Genomic DNA, 18,385 nt, shown 5'->3' on the forward strand with positions numbered 1-18,385 from the left:
CAGGACCATAGTTGACCAGTGCGTGTAATCTGCCTCATCCTCCAGACATTAAATACCTGCCTACACATAATACAAATGAATAGATTGCATACTACAGGGACTGTCAGGCCAGCAGCTACAGTCAAATTGGTAACCTAATTATACCATACTATAGTTGAAATAATAGCTATGTGGTTGCGCATTAATTTAGGTGTAGGAATAGATAAGTGTTTACATACAGCAAGTGTACTTGTCATGCACTGCACAGAACACATCAGTTTTTTAGGAACTACAGGCATGGAAAGGGTAAGGTATTCATTCCTGTTGCAAACAGTAGGGGGTGCACAGAAAAACTCCAGTGACACAGCTTTCTAGGATACATTTGAGAGGGAAATGCACACATAAATACAGAAGTGCTGTATCCAACACAGTAGGTCACCATATAGATTACATAGGCCATTCCCTTACTACAAATAGTAACAGGTATTGATAGGGATGGGTGGTCTACATTTTTGCCAGTGCAGTCTAGATACAATATACACATAGAGAAGCATGTTTGCATATTGCTAGCCTTATGTGCAGTGAATTCCAGTACATGAGTGCACATCCTTAGCAAGGTAGGAAAAAAACAGCTTATGTCATACTTTCAAGGCACTGTATACCTCCTCAGAGCTGCCTATAGCTCCTGAAACTCCTGCTATCCTTCCTAAGACTGTTGCCCAGATACGGTCGATCTGCTTGGTCTAGTATACAAAAACAACAACATGCCTTTAAAATAAGGTAGTCATATATCTGTTTGCATGGCATGTGGTAAGTTATGTGAGGTGATATGAATGTCTATGGATTACTTTATTCTGCATCTGCAAATCTGTGAGTTAAAGTGCAGCTTGCTGCCTGTGTTCACCACTCACACTTCATAGCCATGAGCTTGTGCTGGAGATCTGCTTGAGAACACTCATCACACTAATTTATTCCACTAACTTGTTCACTATCCCTTTGCTGATGTCAATGAGTAAAGTAACGAAAGTCCAGGTTTACCCATCTCTGACTGCATTGATGCTAATGTTCAGTCTGTGTGCACCTGGTTATGTGACAAGTAGTTGACCATGGATTTGGCATGAGCAAAATGAAAGCCTTTAGCGATATATGTGAGTTGGTTTCACTTATCAGGGTCACTATGTTCTGAGGTGGGACAGTTATTTTGCTAATTTGGTGAGTGGGAATTTATTGAACCATTAATGCTGGAGCTGATACTTCTTATAGAAAGACACCAACAGAATATGAGCTGAGTGAAAAAAAGTAGCAATCCACAGAGTTATTTAATGCTTTGCTGGGCACCACTAGCTTTGGGTATGTGGTAATGTGAGTGTGCTAGCACTTTACTGATAATTATAAATGCTTTTGATTGCAAACAGTGGTCTGATGTCACGTGTATTACAATATTAATGAGCACCTTCAGACTGTGCATGTTAGAGAGCATGCTACAGTTTAGAATAGCAGGATACAGGAAATGATGTTGACTCAATGTGATGTGCACAGTGTGCAGAAGAGTGTCACCTATTGTTCCATGTAAACTTGTGCACCTGGTTAAGGAAGTACTAATTCCATCAGAGTACTTTGCATTTATTTGGTATGTTAAGTCCTTCAGTGTTCACATCCTCATTTGTTACATGTGCCAGCACAGGTGACTGATGCCAAGATGCTAAAAGGTTTTCCGAAATGCAAGGTTCCTGAAGCCATGCACACTTTGGCAGAGCACTGATGCACCTTTAATGCAGCACCATAGTTCTTTTTCGGAATTCTCTCATTCTTATTACTGAATGTGCAACCTGCATTTTAGTGTGAAGTTACACAAACTAATAATGTCAGACAGCAGCATAATGGAGCAAATGTACCATTATGACAGTATGATAATCATGAACAGTGCAATTCAATAAATATTAACATGGATTTCAAGAGGAAATTGGTTATCAAAATATATCTGACAATTTTCTTTGTGAGAAGCTATAAGCATAAATATGTTTCTGTGCACATAAATGCTACTTAAATTAGACTTATTTATTTCCTGTCTTTTTGAGAGGGGAAGGAAATCTGCATATTCACTACTGAGCTAGGTTCAGCTAGCAGTCTGTGGTCTGGGTAGGTGGGGATGGCTGGAAAAGGAGAATTGTTTAATCACTGGTTTGATCTGTTTCTTCTTTTTGCTTTTCTGTTTTGCAGTGAGGATGTGGTTATGTCCCATCTTTGCTCATTCCTCTTAAAAGCTACAGAGTTTGCTATACTGGAACCTAAAGTAATTAAATGTCCAATAGTCCTTATAAGTTAATTCATGCATCTTATAACAGACACGAGTCTTAGTGCTGACATGTTAAATGGGGACAGTGGAAGATGAAGGATTTAAATGAGAAAGCCTTTGGAGTCCCACAATAGGACAGCTCCAGTTCCTCATATCCAAGTCTTATAGTCTCTAAATAATATTGTCTAGTGGGGCAATGATGGTATAATAATTGATGACTGATCATGGGCTGGAGATAAATCAGCATTGTTATGAAGGAAATAAAAATCGGTAATTTCTACTTTTAGATAGTTATAAATGCTGTTTTAATCCATTATGAATAACAGACCACTTGCTTTAAGTGTTAAAAATGTCTTAATTAAATAAAACGTCTATCAACTGGTTGTAGTAGGTAATCTAACAATTTCATTTAGTAATTACTGATGTTACTTGAAATGCAGTTTTATAACTTAATTGTTTTTATTAAAGGTAGTAAAAGTACATATTTCAGCAATTTTTAAATTATCACTGGATATACATGAATGCAGAATTATAATAGGATCATCAAGTTCACTCATATAATAATTATTTTAAACACATATTTTATGGTCTTTATGTCCAGGCATTAGTTTATACATTAAACCATTAACACATGTTTGCTTAGAGTATTAGAAAATGCATTAAAGTACTTAGGTTATAATCCTAAACTTTTAAACATTTTTATGTTTGGCCTATACCCCAAAGCACTGACTGTATATTAAAGTCATTAAAGTAAATTAATTTAGGGTACCAGAAAATGCACTAAGTATATATTAGTTTATACTCCAAAATAACTCTGAACTTTTTTATCATGACAAATTAAAGATACAGTAATAAAGCTGAAATTGCTAGTTGACACAATGCTAAAATAATTGCTGGTAATATCACTGATAGTCCAAGAAAGTGTGGAGTTTTAATCTATACATTTGATTTTCTTTATATGGTTGAACAAGGTAAAACCTTTTCTTACAAAAAAAAAAACACTCGAACAGTTAGAGTTAGAAAAATTAAAATTCTGGAAAGAAATAAGGAGTTATTATTTCATAGAAAGATAAGTGAGTATTCAGAACATAAATCCAGTATATGTGATAAAATAGTGACTGGTTTTAATAATGCATCTGACAAATTAGTATTAATGTAAACGGTGGAATGAAGACAGAACTCTGGATCAAACAGCATCTGCTGTATAACTTTTGTGTGGAAGGCAGAGAGCTGGCTTTTTGGATCAGTTGGCCCTAATTTGCTGTGAAATTGTATGTATGTATGGGCTAGAGTTTCAAAATCCCGAGTAAGTTGCAATATCCCATCAACACTAAACAAATTGTGCCATGCATAGGGAATGTAGATCAGTCTTTACTACTATTTCGGTTTTAAATGTTAAACATTAAACATCTGAAAAGGTTGTATATCTATTCTCCAGTCTAGTAATGTAAGGAATGGAGAGCAACCAGACACTGGTGCCTAAAATGAGTTGGGATATCAAAAAGTTTAAAAGTCTGTATTATCAGCAGTGGACAAAAGAAAACTTTGTCACAAGTCCAAGGATTAGCCTCATATGTAACTTAGATGGGCGTATACCCTACCTCAGCCTTTGAAAGCCTCTCACACATCACTTTATTTTTTTTTTCTGTTAGGACAAAATTATCGCATTTTATGCAAACCACTGAAAAAGCTCCAGAAACTGCTCCAAATATAAAAAAAAAATAACAATATGATTCTTAATAAATGTATAAAAATGTGCACATATAAGCAACAATGCATGCATATTTACATTATTAATATATTTTTGTGAATAAAAGTGACAATTTGCTACATCACCAGATAAAGCCAGTGTAGGCTACTGTCTCTATTAAAAATATTTACCAATATGAGCTTTCAAATGATGAGACATCATAGGTATTTCTGTTGCAGATCCATCTGTCTTGGTGAAAGTCATCAGCTCTGTTGTTTCCATTGTAAATTTGTGCTTCCATTTTCCTTTGAAATAAATGGCACTTACTAGAACAAGCCTTGACAAAGGATTAAACTCATCACTTGAAAATAAGTTTCTGATTTTACCTAAGGTACAAAAATATATGCATGTGGTTAGAAGCTGATAAGCATATTGTATATCTCCATCTTAAAAAGCTGATTGGTATATATACACAATAGCCATCCCAAAATGTGTTAGCTTAATAGTCAATGTATTTAATTAAAACACTTGAATGGTCTTAATGATATTTTCATTACACTCTGTAAATCTTATCTAGATATGTTTTTTCTCAAACAGAACACCCCAAAAAACTTAGTTATAAAAAATGCATAAAACTGAAGGCATTGTTCTATACACAGCATCAGATGCCTATGTAATGAAGATACCTCTCAACTGTCCAGATTTTCTCAGAATGTCCATATTTTTGCCTTATATTTTTGATCTGTTTCTCCTAACAGGCCACCAACCATGGGCTAGCAATTGGCAAGGCCCTTTTGAAGTAGTGGAACAAATTGGACCATTAGTGTAAAAAATCAAAGGAAAAAATGTCCATTCAGCAGATTCCTTATTTTCCAAGTCACAGTCCTATAGTATGGATGCTGATCACATATTACTAAACTCTTGTTTCTGCATTTAAGCAAGCTTTATTTTATACCTTATTTATGTTACATATTTGTAACAGAATTACTTTCAACCTTAAAACTCTGTTGAGCATAATTTTACAATAGCGATTTTCTGGCAAATCACCGGCAAAATCATTGAGGACTAAAGTCAGACAATAATGGCAGACATTTGAGTTTCAGACTTCATATCCTTCAGAAAATTCATGTTAATGCAAAACCTACTTTCTAAGTTTGTAAGAGCAATATTTAAAAAAGTGTCCCTATTTTTGGGCCTTTGTCCCCCCCATTTTTTTGTGGTGTTGTCCGGATTTCTTGCTCTAAGAGGTTGAGTGGTATGAAGATAAAGCATCACACATATTCAGCAACACTGATTATCTCTGGTATTCATAGTTAATTGCTCTGCACTGCAAATCAGTCTGCATACAAGGCCATGTCCAACCCAGAATTAATGGATATGCTCCACCTAAAGAAAACCATATCCCCTCAAGCCACACCCTCCAGGGATCTAAACCTCAGCACAACAATAAATAGGACGTGCTGGAGGGATAGATTCCTGTCCCAGAGACTTCCCATGCTCTAGAACAAGATTCCAATCTACATTAGGCAGAGCTCTTCATTAACCCTCTTCAAGAAAAACCTTGATGACTGGATGGGAAACAGAAAGTTTACCCCAGGGATCACTTCAATGGCTTTGCTGGACAGAGGCACAGGGAACTAATCTAAGGGGGCGGCGAAAGCCAACACATTCCGGATAGGCTTATAAATGCCTTTGTGCAGAAAGCCTAGTACCTACCTATGAACCTATGAACCTATAGATGAGCTAAGTTGTGCTGCACATCTACGTATCACATCATAGTCATTCGCATTCACAAAAGGGTAATATCTAATGTCACAGTGTGACTATGAATTACACTACTGTGCAGTTGGAACAAACATCTCCAATTCACCCTGCACAGATTCCACTCATTAGAAGGCATAGGTGTTTGCCACAAAAGTGAAGAAAACATATAATGCCTTTGGGAATTTTCCCTATTCCCTGCTCCACATTTGCATACTTCACTTGTCTCTGAATCCTGCACTATGTAAGTACTGAAACTGGGCAGAGCACAGAAGAGGTCATTTACACAGACTTCTCTCACTGACAGTGGTGATTGTAGTCAGTGAAGGGAGTCTATGAATCCTGAAAGTCTTGCAAAGAATGCAAGACATTTTGTGTTTGTCTTATATACTTCACAAAGGACTATGAATACCAGGCTATAGTTAGGGGGATATTGTCATCCTTTTTGTACTTCAGTGGCTGAGATTCATCAAAAGTAGCATTGCAGTGCAATGTGTGTGTGTGTGTGTGTGTGTGTGTGTGTGTGTGTGTGTGTGTGTGTGAGACAGAGAATTTATTCAAAGTACAGTTAACTGTGGCATGTGAGCTCTGCAAGGCAATAAAACCCTGACAAAGTGATAAGAAGAGCTAAGCCAAAGACTGCTTAGTGGGATATTCAGTGTAAAGCCTATTCTCGGGTGTGGGTGGTGTAAGCCTATACATAGGGCATCTGTGTATATTTCCTTCATGCTCCTGAGGCCAAGCAATACTAAATGAATTGCTTAATGATTCATATTTGTGTGCTTTTTTGTACTCTAGTCTGTTTAGTACCAGTGGTATGACTGAAGAGATCATACCCTTGGTGGTCATCAAATTTAAGTGTTATGATTTTTAGATTAAATATACATTTAGTGGTGGGTAATGGAGCATTATAAAGTACCATATCACTTGCTTACCCTCTGAGTTTTCATAGTGCTTAGCAGTAGTGTCAATATTGTAATGGGACTTAGTTAACATGAAAAGCAGTTTTATCAGCCAAGATGCATGTCTATTCTTGTAGCAACATAGTAAATATTTAGAGCTATAACTTGCACAGCAGTCATTTTACTTTTTTAATTAGAATTGGTTAGAAAGTAGGCAGAAATGCGCTCTACAGAATATACCAAGATGCTAATGTCACAGCTGATCAAAGAGTGTAAAGTTAATGGAATTTTTCATGGCAGTATATTCAAGGACAAGATAGTAGCCTTGCATACATCAACACCATAATACAGTAAATCTAGAGAAAAACAGACAGGTACTATTGGTCTGAAGAATAAAGAAAAAGGGCAGTCCATCCCATTCCCAGAGAACCCCAAAACCAGCTGGCATTAATGAAGCTGGAGATAGAGATGACATTTCTGTAGCCTGAGGAATCCAACAAAATGAAGCAGCTGGAAGCACAACAGAGAGAAGCGTCACCAGCACAAGAGGAAGATACTGACCCTTTGCCAAAGGCACTTAATTACTGGGAAGGGGTTAAGCCAAACTTAGATGCCAAAGTCTGTACCAAATTATTTCTGCAGTATAAAGAGGGGCTGGCTTTGACAGGTTCATTTGGACATGTTTGGGGTGTATAATCAACACCAAGATGGCTACAGGCAGTGGGTAACATACCTCTCAACATTCCAGATTTTCACAGAATGTCCAGATTTTGCTCATATTTTTGATTTGTTCCTCTTCAAATTTGTGGTTTTGTGGCATATCATTGAGGACTGATATCACTAAATACTTGCATGCATTTGTGTTTCAGACTTTGTATCCCCCAGAAAATGTATGATAATTCAAAATGTATTATTCTTGCAACTTTATAAGAGGAAGATTTAAAATGTATCCCTGATGTTTGCCCTTTGTTCGTTCATTATTTCTAGCTTTGTCCAGATTTCATGCACTTAGATATTGAGAGATGTGGTGGGTCTTAAGGGAAAAAAATGAAAGCAGGCTGTCAAAGTTAAATGATGTTGGTTTTCTGAATTAGGATACAGTTAAACAATATTAATTTGAATGTTGTAAAATGACCTTAGAAGCATGCTGAAAAAATTCCAAGAGTATAGATTAAAGGCAGATGACAGTGTGAGTGACTATATCACCGAAATAAGTACTTGCTTTCATGTGTAAGTGATTGGATGTCAAGTCACTACATTTGAAAATCTATCAGACATTTTGGTGAGGGTGCAAGCACTAAATACTCTACCTAAGGATATAAGAAATGGGTTAGCAGACTGGGAGTATAACACTGCTGAACAGATGGGGAAGAAGTGAGACCCCTATTACCAGGACACAACCACTCATGAAGAGGTTGCCTAGCACTGTACATAGATATAGAGGTAACCATGGGGAAAGCCTAAGCCATCACAATGGGCTCCACAGGTAAAGGAGGATACAATCAGTTCTATTACATGCCTAGCTCTTGGAGTAAAATGTTTTCAGTCTCCCAAAGTGGGTATATACAGTACCAATGGCCACTGAGACAAGGTGGAGAGCAAATGTCATGGTAGGCAGCAAGCAGGTGTGTTACTACAATAGCATATTGGGTTCATGTGGTTACAGGTAACCAGTTATGGAGAACAGGTCGCACGGAAGGCAGCAGTGGGAGACCCACACAGTGCTCACACCTCCAACCAAGGTGGTATTATGGCTCTTTCAGGAAGGGGTCTAGTTAATTACAATGTTCCTCAGTCTAAGCAACAGATGTTGAAAGGTACACTTCACTTGGAAGGGGCTACTTCAAGAGGACAGCTGGATGGTAGTAGCAAGCCCAAATATGAGGCACCACTGTCAGAGTATACCAGATTTCCTTGGAAGGATGAGGAGCTAGGAAATGCCACAAGAAAAGAGTTGAAGCAGGCTTACCTGTCCGACATACTTTACATAATCTGAGGGAGGTAGCCAAGGAGATTCTTGATTATAATGTATTGGTAGAGGCCATATACTGGGACAAGAAGTTATTGTACAGATAATGGAGTCCTGAAGAGGGAGAAAGGATACATCAGCTGGTAATATTGCTGTCACTACTGGCCATAGTCCATAGTATTATTTTTTAGACAATATGGACATAAGGCATACAAAAAGAAGGATTATGCATATTTTTAGTCACCAGGCATTGTGAAATATATGTCAGGGTACTGCAAGACCTGTGAGCAGTATTAGATGGACGGCAAGACGTGCTAAAGATTTGATGCCTTTGCCAGTTATTGATGGACCATTTCAGACAGTGGCTATTGATGTAATTTGGCTTCTTAGCACCTCAAGCTCCACAGGTAAAAAGTATATCCTGGCAGTGGTCAACCATGTTACTAGATAGCCTGAGGTGGTGGCTGTCTGAGGCAGAGAAGGTGGCAAATTTTCAGCAGGGCAGGCTCCCAAGAGAAATACTGACTGAAAGACAGACATCTTAAGTTCATGTCAGACCTGCTGGCTTGTTTATGGATATGTTGGGGTATAAAACATTTAAAGACTTCATCCTACAATCCATATAACAATGGTCTGGTAGACAGGTTTAACTCTATACTAAGCACTATGTTTAGAGCATTACAGACCAGTTCAAGTGGCAGTGGCACATTTCCCTGCCCCAGCTCCTCTTTGCATACATCAAACAAAGATGGCAGCAACAAATTCTGTGTAGACTGTAGGAAACTAAACAGTCATACAGAGTTTGATGCTTACCCTTTGTCCACTACAGAGAAAAAACTTACAGCAATTGGGTAGGATAAGCATCTAACTACTACTGATCTGACCGAGAGTTACTGGCAGATACCCTTGATACCTGAAACAGGGGAAAAGTCAGTTTTTGTGACCCCTTTTGGGTTATATGAGTTCACCAAGATGCTTTTTGGGATGATGGATACCCAGCAACCTTATAGACCTTCTAGAGGTTGGTATTAGGAGCTGAGGGCTATCTTTTTGCTTATCAGGATGATATTGCAATCTACAGCAAGACCTGTCAAGAACATATTCAACATGTTAGGGAGGTGTTGGGTAGACTAAAAAGGGCATTGATACCTATTAAGGCCAACATGTGGTAGGCAGGAATGGCAAAAGTGCCTTATCTGTGACATGATTGGATGTAAGATCCATTCAGAGCCACCAATGTTCATAGGTTCATAAGTTCATAGGTAGGTACTAGGCTATCGGCCCAAGGGCCTACGTAAGCCTAGCCAACAAGGTTCTCTGGCTTATGCCACACAAGAAAGTTATTTTCCTGTGCCACTGTCGAGCAGAGACACAGAAGTGATCCCCGGGGTGTATTTCCTATTTCCCATCCACTCATCAAGACTTTTCTTGAAGAGTGCTAATGAAGAACTTTGCTTGACATAGATGGGTAGCCTGTTCCAGAGTATGGGAAGTCTCTAGGGCAGGAATATATCCCTCCAGCATGTCCTGTTTATTGTGGTGGCAAGGGTTAGGTCCCTAGAGCGTGTAGCTTGGAGGGATTGGGATTTTCTTAGGTGTAGCATGTCCAACAGCTCTGGGTTTGACATAGCTTTATATGTTAGGCAGAGATCACCTCGGAGTAGGCGATATGCTACGGAGTAAAGCTGGAGTTCTTTGAGGTGGTCCATGTAGGGCATTTGTTTGAGGCCAGTAATACTCTTTGTGCAGTATTTCTGTGGCCTTTCCAGCTGCTGCAGATGTCTTGTGAGGTACATTCCAGAAGGGGTGTTGTACTCTATAATGGGTCTAATGAGTGTCGAGTAGAGGGGAACAATGACCTCTTTTTTCCTGGATGAGAACCCTTTTATGATGAGGTGTGCCACGTAGAAGGATTTCCTGACTACTGTGGCGATGTGACTATCAAAGGAGAGACTACTGTCCATCTGGGTCCCAAAGTCTCTTATCACACATTTGGTGTTAAGTAGATTGCTGCCTATGTGGTAACTGATGGGTACAGAGGTTTTACCAAAGGGGATGACACTGCACTTTTTGGCATTGAGCTTGAGGCCATGGCTCTGACACCAAGCATCTGTCTCAGCGAGGCCCTTCTGTAGGATGTCCACATCATTTGGGGACTTGACTATGGCTCCTAGTTTGCAGTCATCTGTGAACTTCGTTAGCCAGAGGCCTTCTGTGTTAGTCTGTACTTCAGAGAAGTAGATACCAAACAGGAGAGGTCCCAGGATGGAACCTTGTGGTACTCCACTTGTCACTGCTTTGAGGTCAGATTTGAAGTCTGCAACTTTTACAGTGTGGGTTCTGTCAGTGAGCCAGTTGGCAACCCACCTTGTGATGTAGGGATTGATACCTAGTTTAGTGAGTTTAGCTATAATTTCAGAATGGGGGATGGTGTTGAAAGCCTTGGCGAGGTCAAGATAGGCTGTAGGAACCACCTTACCCTCATCTACGGCTTTGATGACTGCCTCAAAGAAGTTGATCAGGGTCAGGAGGCATGATCTGCCTTTCACAAACCTGAACTCAGTGGGGATCCAGAGTTTGGAGGTTATCAATGTCTTTGTTTATGAGTTCCATGGTGATACGTTCCATGGACTTGCAGACCAGGCTCGTCAGGCTAATAGGTCGATAGTTCCCAGGATCAGTGGTGGCTCCCCCTTTGTGGAGTGGAATAACTGTTGCTGTGCACCATTCAGTGGGCACAAAGCCTGATGCGAGGCTATTATTGAACATGGTGCTTAAGTGGGGAGCCAGTTCGTTCTGAAGCTTTTGTAAAATGCAGCCTGGGATGTTGTCCGGTCCCATGGATGCTGTGTTTTTGGCTTTAGAGAGTGTAGCTTTTACCTACATAGTTGTGATTACATGGACTCTGCATTCTTCCTGTAGAGATATGGGCCCTTTAGGGGGTGAGAGGGGGGGTAAAGTTAGCACTGAACCTATCTGCCAGGATGTTGGCAATATCAATTGGTTCTGTAATTTTCTTGCCTTTGTGCTGTAACTCAGAACAGATCTGGGTGTTGCCATCGAGATTCTTGACATAGCTATAGAATACTTTGTGATTGTCCTTAGAATTAGTTGTGATTTTGTTTTCATAGCTAGCTTTGGAGGATCTTATAAGGGATCTCAACTTCTTACTGAGGCTGACGAGGGAGCTCCTCCACTCATGGGATTTTACTCTCTTTTGCAACAGTTTCTTCCTTCTGTTGTACAGTTTGTTTATGGCAGGGGACCACCAGATTGGCTTCCTTTTTTGGGGGGATAGTGTTTTGGTTCTACTTGGGATAGCACGATCCATGCATTTGTGTAAGTGCTTATAGAGTGCATTTGTGTAGGATTCAGCAGTTGTAACTGTATTGTCCATCTGCATGGGTGTCATGAAGTTCACCACTTCTGTCTTAAGAAGCATGAAGTTGGCTTTGGAGAAATTGTTTACTGTGGTTTCCTTAATGGGGGTGGGGGTGGGATGTGGATATCAAGGGTGATTAGCTTATGGTTGGATTGGACCAACGAGGAGTTGACTTCAGGTGTGGAACACCGGTCACTCATGTTGGTAATGACTAGGTCTAGGATATTGTTGCCTCTGGTGGGGGTGTGGATAAGTTGATCCAGGGTATTGGAGTTTATGAATTCCAGAAAGCGTTGAGCTAAGGAGCTGGTACACAAGTAGTTTTCACAGTTAATGGTGGGGTAGTTGAAGTCACCCATTATTAGGGTGTTTGGTTGAACCCTAGTATTTTCCAGTACATCACGAAAAGAGGAGTGGGAATCCTGGGACATGGTGGGGGATCTGTAGCAAGCTACAATTTGGATTGCAGTTTTGCCCAGAGTTAGTTGCACTTGGATAACCTCGGATGCATTATGCTGAGCAACTAGCCTGGAGGTGTGGATATCCTTAATGAATATGAACACACCTCCGCCTTCGGTGTTTCGGTCCAGGTTACATGGCCAAAAAGTGTGGTATGAGTTATAGCCTGGTAGTGCAGGGGTGCTCTCTGGAGCCTTAAACCAGGTCTCAGTCACTGCACAGATATCGATGTTCTCCATTTTAAGGAGGGCCTCGAGTGAGTGCATTTTGAGATTTAGACTTCTAGCATTGAGTAGCATTACCCTCAGTTTTTGCTTGCCTGTTCCTGTTATGGTGGTGAATTTGTTATTTGAACCTTGCCTAAAAAAGGCACTATAGGGGCAGCAAGAGCCTTAGCCAGTATCCGGAATCCCAGGGGTGACAGGTGCAGGCTATCTGTGGCAAAGCATCGTGGTCTATCGACCATGTCATCCCAAGCAGACAGATACTGGATCCCCTTAGAATGACACCAGAAGCTTAGCCAGTTGTTGAAGTCAATCATTTTGTCCTTGTACTGCAGTATCTTTCTGGGCGATGGCAGAATACTACTCAGGGCTAGGGTCATACCTGCCTGGCTACAAGATCGGAGAGCTCTTCCATGTCTCTTTTCATGTAGTCCAGGGAGGTACATCTCAGGTCATTCACACCAACATGGGCAATGACAGAGTCATATTTGTACTTGTTGTGGAGTGACCTGAGTGCGTGGGTTATGTGGCGGATCCTGGCACCCGACAGGCAGCTGACAGTAACCTTCTCCTTGTTTAGCCTGGTGAATGGGACATCAGTTTGCCTGACTATAGAGTCACCTATGACTAGCGTGTTGGGTACGTTGTTTTGCCTTATTGGCTGTGGTTGATTGGCACACTAAGTCTGTGGGCTATGTGTCATTTGGGTTGTGTTGGGGGATGGAGGTTGCTTGCATTTCTGCTTTGGAGGTCTCTGTTGCTTAGACAGATTATTATTGAGAGCCTCAGAGAATGTTTTTGTGTTACTATGTGTGGATTTTGGTGGTGTAGATTTAGTGAGACTATGTGATGAGTGTGGTGTGATGCAAATGTTTACCTTCTCCTCATGACTGTCAAGTTCAGTCTTGGTTGGAGAGAGCTTTACCTCCAGTTTGGCTAGATAAGTGCATCTCTCACAGGTTGTAGTGTTGGGTGGTAGGAGGAGAGGGTTGTCTGTGTACGTGACGCAATTTCTACATTGCCTCAAGATGCCTAGATTCATCAGATAGACAGGAGAGAACACTGGGAGCTGACCCTTGGACATGCCTGAATAAAAAACTATTTTCCTCTAGATAAGTGAGGAAAGTGAGTACAAGAGCTGTTTTTCTCTAAGCAAGTGAGAAAGGTAAGTACAAAAACTGTTTTCCTCTAGGTAATGAGGAAGATTGAGTGATATAGTAATTAATAGCTTATTTAGTGCTTACAAGTTCTGAACAAATGCTGAGCATGAATAAGCAAATTTAAATGCTAAAACTAAGAATCTGTATCTTGTGGAATCCATCAAATTGAGGGCCTTTTTGGAGACAGTGGGAAACTATAAGAAGTTTCTCTCCAATTGTAGTAGAATAGCCACTCTCCTTTAGGGACTTTATCAGCAAGTATAGACTAGATAAGGTTGTCCTCAATCTAGCTTGTGAGCAGGCATTCAGAACACTTAAACAGGCCTTGAGTCACTCCTGATGTTAAATCAGTCCTGCCTATAATCAAAATTTTATTTACAAGTAGATATACCTATCCATCTCAGTGACAGCACCCAAGATCATATCTCAACTGTAGACGTTTCCAAACAGGAATCCTATGTAACTGTAGAAAAAGTGTGTTTGGGCATAATCTGGGCAGTACAAAGGCTTCAGTCTTACGTGAAGGAAGTTTGTGTCAATTACAGACAACAACCCTTTAAACTGGTTACATAGGGTGAGTGGGCAAAATGGAAAGCTTCTTAGATAGAGTTTAACATTGCAGTTCTATAACATTAACTATCAAGCATAGGAGGGGTACTGCTAATGCCAATGTAGATAATCTGTCAAGAAAATGAACATAACACTGTACCAGAAGAGTGCACCCTCATCCCAAATTTTGTTTTTAGGATGCCTCAAGAAAACATGCTTGCTTTCTAAACAGGAAGATGTATCAAGTAACTGAGCCACTGATTTCTGAATCAGACTCTAAAGGAAATGTGAGCTGTGCTTAAGTATGATAAAAACTGTGGCAAATAAACTAAAATGTGTGATTAAATATGCACTATTATATTTTCTATGGCATAAAAATATGTGAGAACTTGACTTCCTGTCAGGGCAGGCAAAATGTGAAGACTGAGCAGAATTTCCTCTCTTTTATATGTTAAATTGTAACTTGTGTGACAATGTGGGTTATTGCTAGCTAGGCCAGGAGAAGTAGGGCAGTGGATGTCTAACATATGCCAGTATAGCTAGCTGGAGTTTTGTAAAGAATTATATGCTATTTGTATATCAAACTGATTTGTACAGATGCTTGTGTTGAAACATGTATTTGTAAAGCTGCTTGTGTTAAAATGTACCAAAAGTGTGTCCTCCCAGACAGGAAAGAAATATACACTTATGTCAGACTGTACTGTTGTAACTGATTAAATGTCTATATGGTAATAGAGGATACTGGAATAGAAGAGGTAAAGGTTAGCCCCAGCTAACTTTTAGAAAAATATCTTGCAATTAAATTTCCTAGTTTAGGTCATAAAGATTGTATCTTACAGTTCTGATTGCATCCAGAGACAAAATATCTGTGAAAACAAGGACTAGGAATCCCTGCTCTATTGTCATTATCGGTGAACTAATTACTACCCTGGAAGGGTGGAAATGTTGAAATGGTTTTATGGCTTCCAGATGTTATAACACATCTTAGCAAAGCTCTGTCTGTGTGTATGGTAACACATATGTGAGAGATTCTGGTTCAGTTTCTAGTAAACAGGGGGGGGGGGGTAGTATGAAACCAGAAATCAGAAGACCAGATGTATGTGATGTCATTCTCTGATCCAGCATTGAAATTATGTTTTAATACTAGATGAAACAGAAGTCTCAGAGCAGTCTGATTTTGAAACCTGACATAGAAGGATTACTCACCCACTTCATCTTGCCTTGCTGTAGTAAGCAAGTAGGGAATAGTAATTCTTTAAATCAGTCAGGAAAATATAGTGAGATTAGTTAAGTACTGTTTTTCTGTATCTGTGTGAATCTATCCATTTGTGTTATTTTTAATATTTCCTGTGGTTGAAACTCTGGTGTTTATTGTAAATAGATATTTAGTATGTTCATGTTCTTTTATTATTTATTATTAAATATATTTAAACTTTTCACTGTGGCTGGTCCTTTAGAGAATATTTTAAACTTTGAGAGTACTTATACTTATTTGTTGACATTGCGGCCACTCCTGAAGGCCTTACTGCATTGATCAAGCACTAACATTTGTATTAGTATTAATTTCATTCAGTATAATTAGGTACCCTTGTAGGAACTTTAGAATAGCTGGCTTTGGAGTGCCTGATGGCAGTAACAACATTTACTAGCAGAGAAAGTAAATCTGTGCCAGCCTTTCCCGTGTGTGTGTGTGTGTGTGCAACTCAAATCTCAAAGTGTGTGTGTGTAGGAGGAAACTCCCAGATATGCTCAGAACTAGTTCAAAATGATGTGAAGATTACTGATCCTACAGACATTGCCAACATACTGGCTGACAGGTTCAGTGCAAACTTCTCCCCCCCCTCCCCCCCAAAAGGAGAGATATCTATACCAAACGATTGCGGCCCCCCAAACATCTCCAGCGCCCAAGTGAGAACTGCTCTCTCCAAAGCAAAAAACACAGCATCCATGGGACCTGATGGTGTCCCCGGCTGTGTGCTCCACGAACTCAATGAGGAATTAAACCCACAGCTAGGACAGCTGTTTAATCAAAGTCTTACCTCTGGATACGCACTCCAGGGAGTGGCGCACTGCAACTGTGGTCCCACTTCACAAAGGCGGTGCCTCCACCGACCCTGGAAATTACGGCCCATTAGCTTGACAAGCCTTATCTGCAAAGCCATGGAGAGGATCATAATGCACCTCATAAATAAAGACATAGGAATTTGCAGACTTTGGATCCAACCCAGTTTGGCTTTGTCAAAGGCAGATCATGCCTTTTAAACTTGGTTGACTTCTTGAAACAGTCACCAAAGCCATTGACGAGGAAAGGCAGTCCATACAGCCTACCCCGATCTGGCTAAGGCCTTGATACAATACCCCACTCGGGTATCATTGAAAAACTCATCAGCTTAAATGTTAACCCATACATCACAAGATGGGTTGCAAACTGGCTGAGTGACAGAACCCACAGGGTCAGAGTTGCTGGCGCCATGTCAGACTCAAAGCCTGTCACAAGTGGTGTCCCACAGGGCTCAGTCCTGGGCCCACTCTTGTTTGGCATCTACTTTTCCAAGTACAAGCAAACACAGGAGGGTTATGGCTGACAAAGTTTGCAGATGACTGCAAACTGGGCCATAGTAGAAAACACATCTGACACAGATATCCTTCAGAAGGGTCTCACAGAAACGGATACCTGGTGCCAGAGCCACGGCCTGAAGTGAAATGCCAAAAATGCATAGTCATACCCTTTGGGAAAAACAAGGTTACCCCTAGCTACCAAATAGGTGGCAATCCACTGAGCACAGAAGAAGTTATCAGGACCTGGGGACCCAGGTTGATAGTAGTCTGTCATTCGACACCCATGTAGCTAAAGTAGTTAGGAAGACCTTCTACATTGCCCACCTTATCATGAAGGGATTCTCATCTAGATCAAGGGAGGTCATAGTCTCCCTTTACTCATCACTCATCAGACCAATGATTGAGTACAATGCCCCATTCGGGATGTATCTGACCCGACACTTGCAGCAGCTGGAGAGGCCACAAAAGTTCCTCACCAAAAGGATAAAGGGTCTCAAAAATCTGTCCTATGCTGCCCGACTGAAAGAACTCCAGCTCTATTCAGTCGCTTACCGCTTGCTCAGAGGTGACCTTTGCGTAACATACAAGGCCATGTCAAACCCAGATTTGATGAATATGCTTCACCTCAAAAAATCTAGATCCATCAGAGCCACAAGGGCGGGAGACTTAAACCTCGACACGGCTATTAATAGGACATGCTGGAGGGATAGATTCATCACCCAAAGACTCCCTATGCTGTGGAACAAAATCCCGGTACATGTGAGGCAGAGCACCTCGCTGGCCTTGTTCAAGAGAAATCTTGACCAATGGATGGGAGATCGCAGATATACCCCAGGGATTACCTCAGTGTCACTGCTCGACAGAGGCACAGCAAAATAATGGGTATAGTTCCCCATACTAAAGGGGTGGCGTAAGCCACAAAACGATGGGCTAGGCTTGTAAATGCCCTCGGGCAGATAGCCTAGTATGAACCTATGAACCTATGAACCTATGTGTGTGTGTGTGTGTGTGTGTGTGTGTGTGTGTGTGTGTGTGTGTGTGTGTGTGTGTGTGTTTGTCAGTTGCTTGGAGCAGGGACACAGAGCAGTGGTTTCACAGAGAGAGTGGTGGAGGACTTGGCATGGGCATTTGGCTGAGGACTCAACTCTACAGCTGTGTCAGTGGGGGAGTCTTACTGGGGGCCTGGAGAGAGAGAGAGAGAGAGAGAGAGAGAGAGATAGGGGAAACCCAGCCCGTGGACTGAGTGTGTTCCCTGGGTGCTCTTAAGGGAAATTGTGCTTGATGCAGAGAGCTGCATCTGGATATACTGTGTGAATCTATATTTGTTCTGCGTGAACATCCCTCACTGGTGTCAGTGGTGAGGATTCAGCCTCCTTGATTACTGACCCAGAGGGGGGGATGTCACAACTTGCTATAAAGACTGAAGCTATCAATATAGATTCACCTCTATCTCTG

At 40.7% G+C, this 18,385-nt stretch overlaps 1 protein-coding gene across 1 annotated transcript in view; it reads right to left on the reverse strand.

Moving 5' to 3' along the window:
• The window catches only part of SERPINI2 (serpin family I member 2), a 219,807-nt gene that overhangs the window by 139,193 nt on the left and 62,229 nt on the right, over positions 1–18,385 (reverse strand). Inside the window, exon 3 of the mRNA XM_044070736.1 lies at positions 4,157–4,351. Within this exon, the coding sequence (XP_043926671.1) occupies positions 4,157–4,351 (195 nt within the window). The remainder of the gene's footprint in view (positions 1–4,156; positions 4,352–18,385) is intronic.

Source organism: Protopterus annectens, chromosome 4.part1, assembly GCF_019279795.1.
Source record: "Protopterus annectens isolate FY-2018-M chromosome 4.part1, PAN1.0, whole genome shotgun sequence".
NCBI classification, from domain to species: domain Eukaryota; kingdom Metazoa; phylum Chordata; order Ceratodontiformes; family Protopteridae; genus Protopterus; species Protopterus annectens.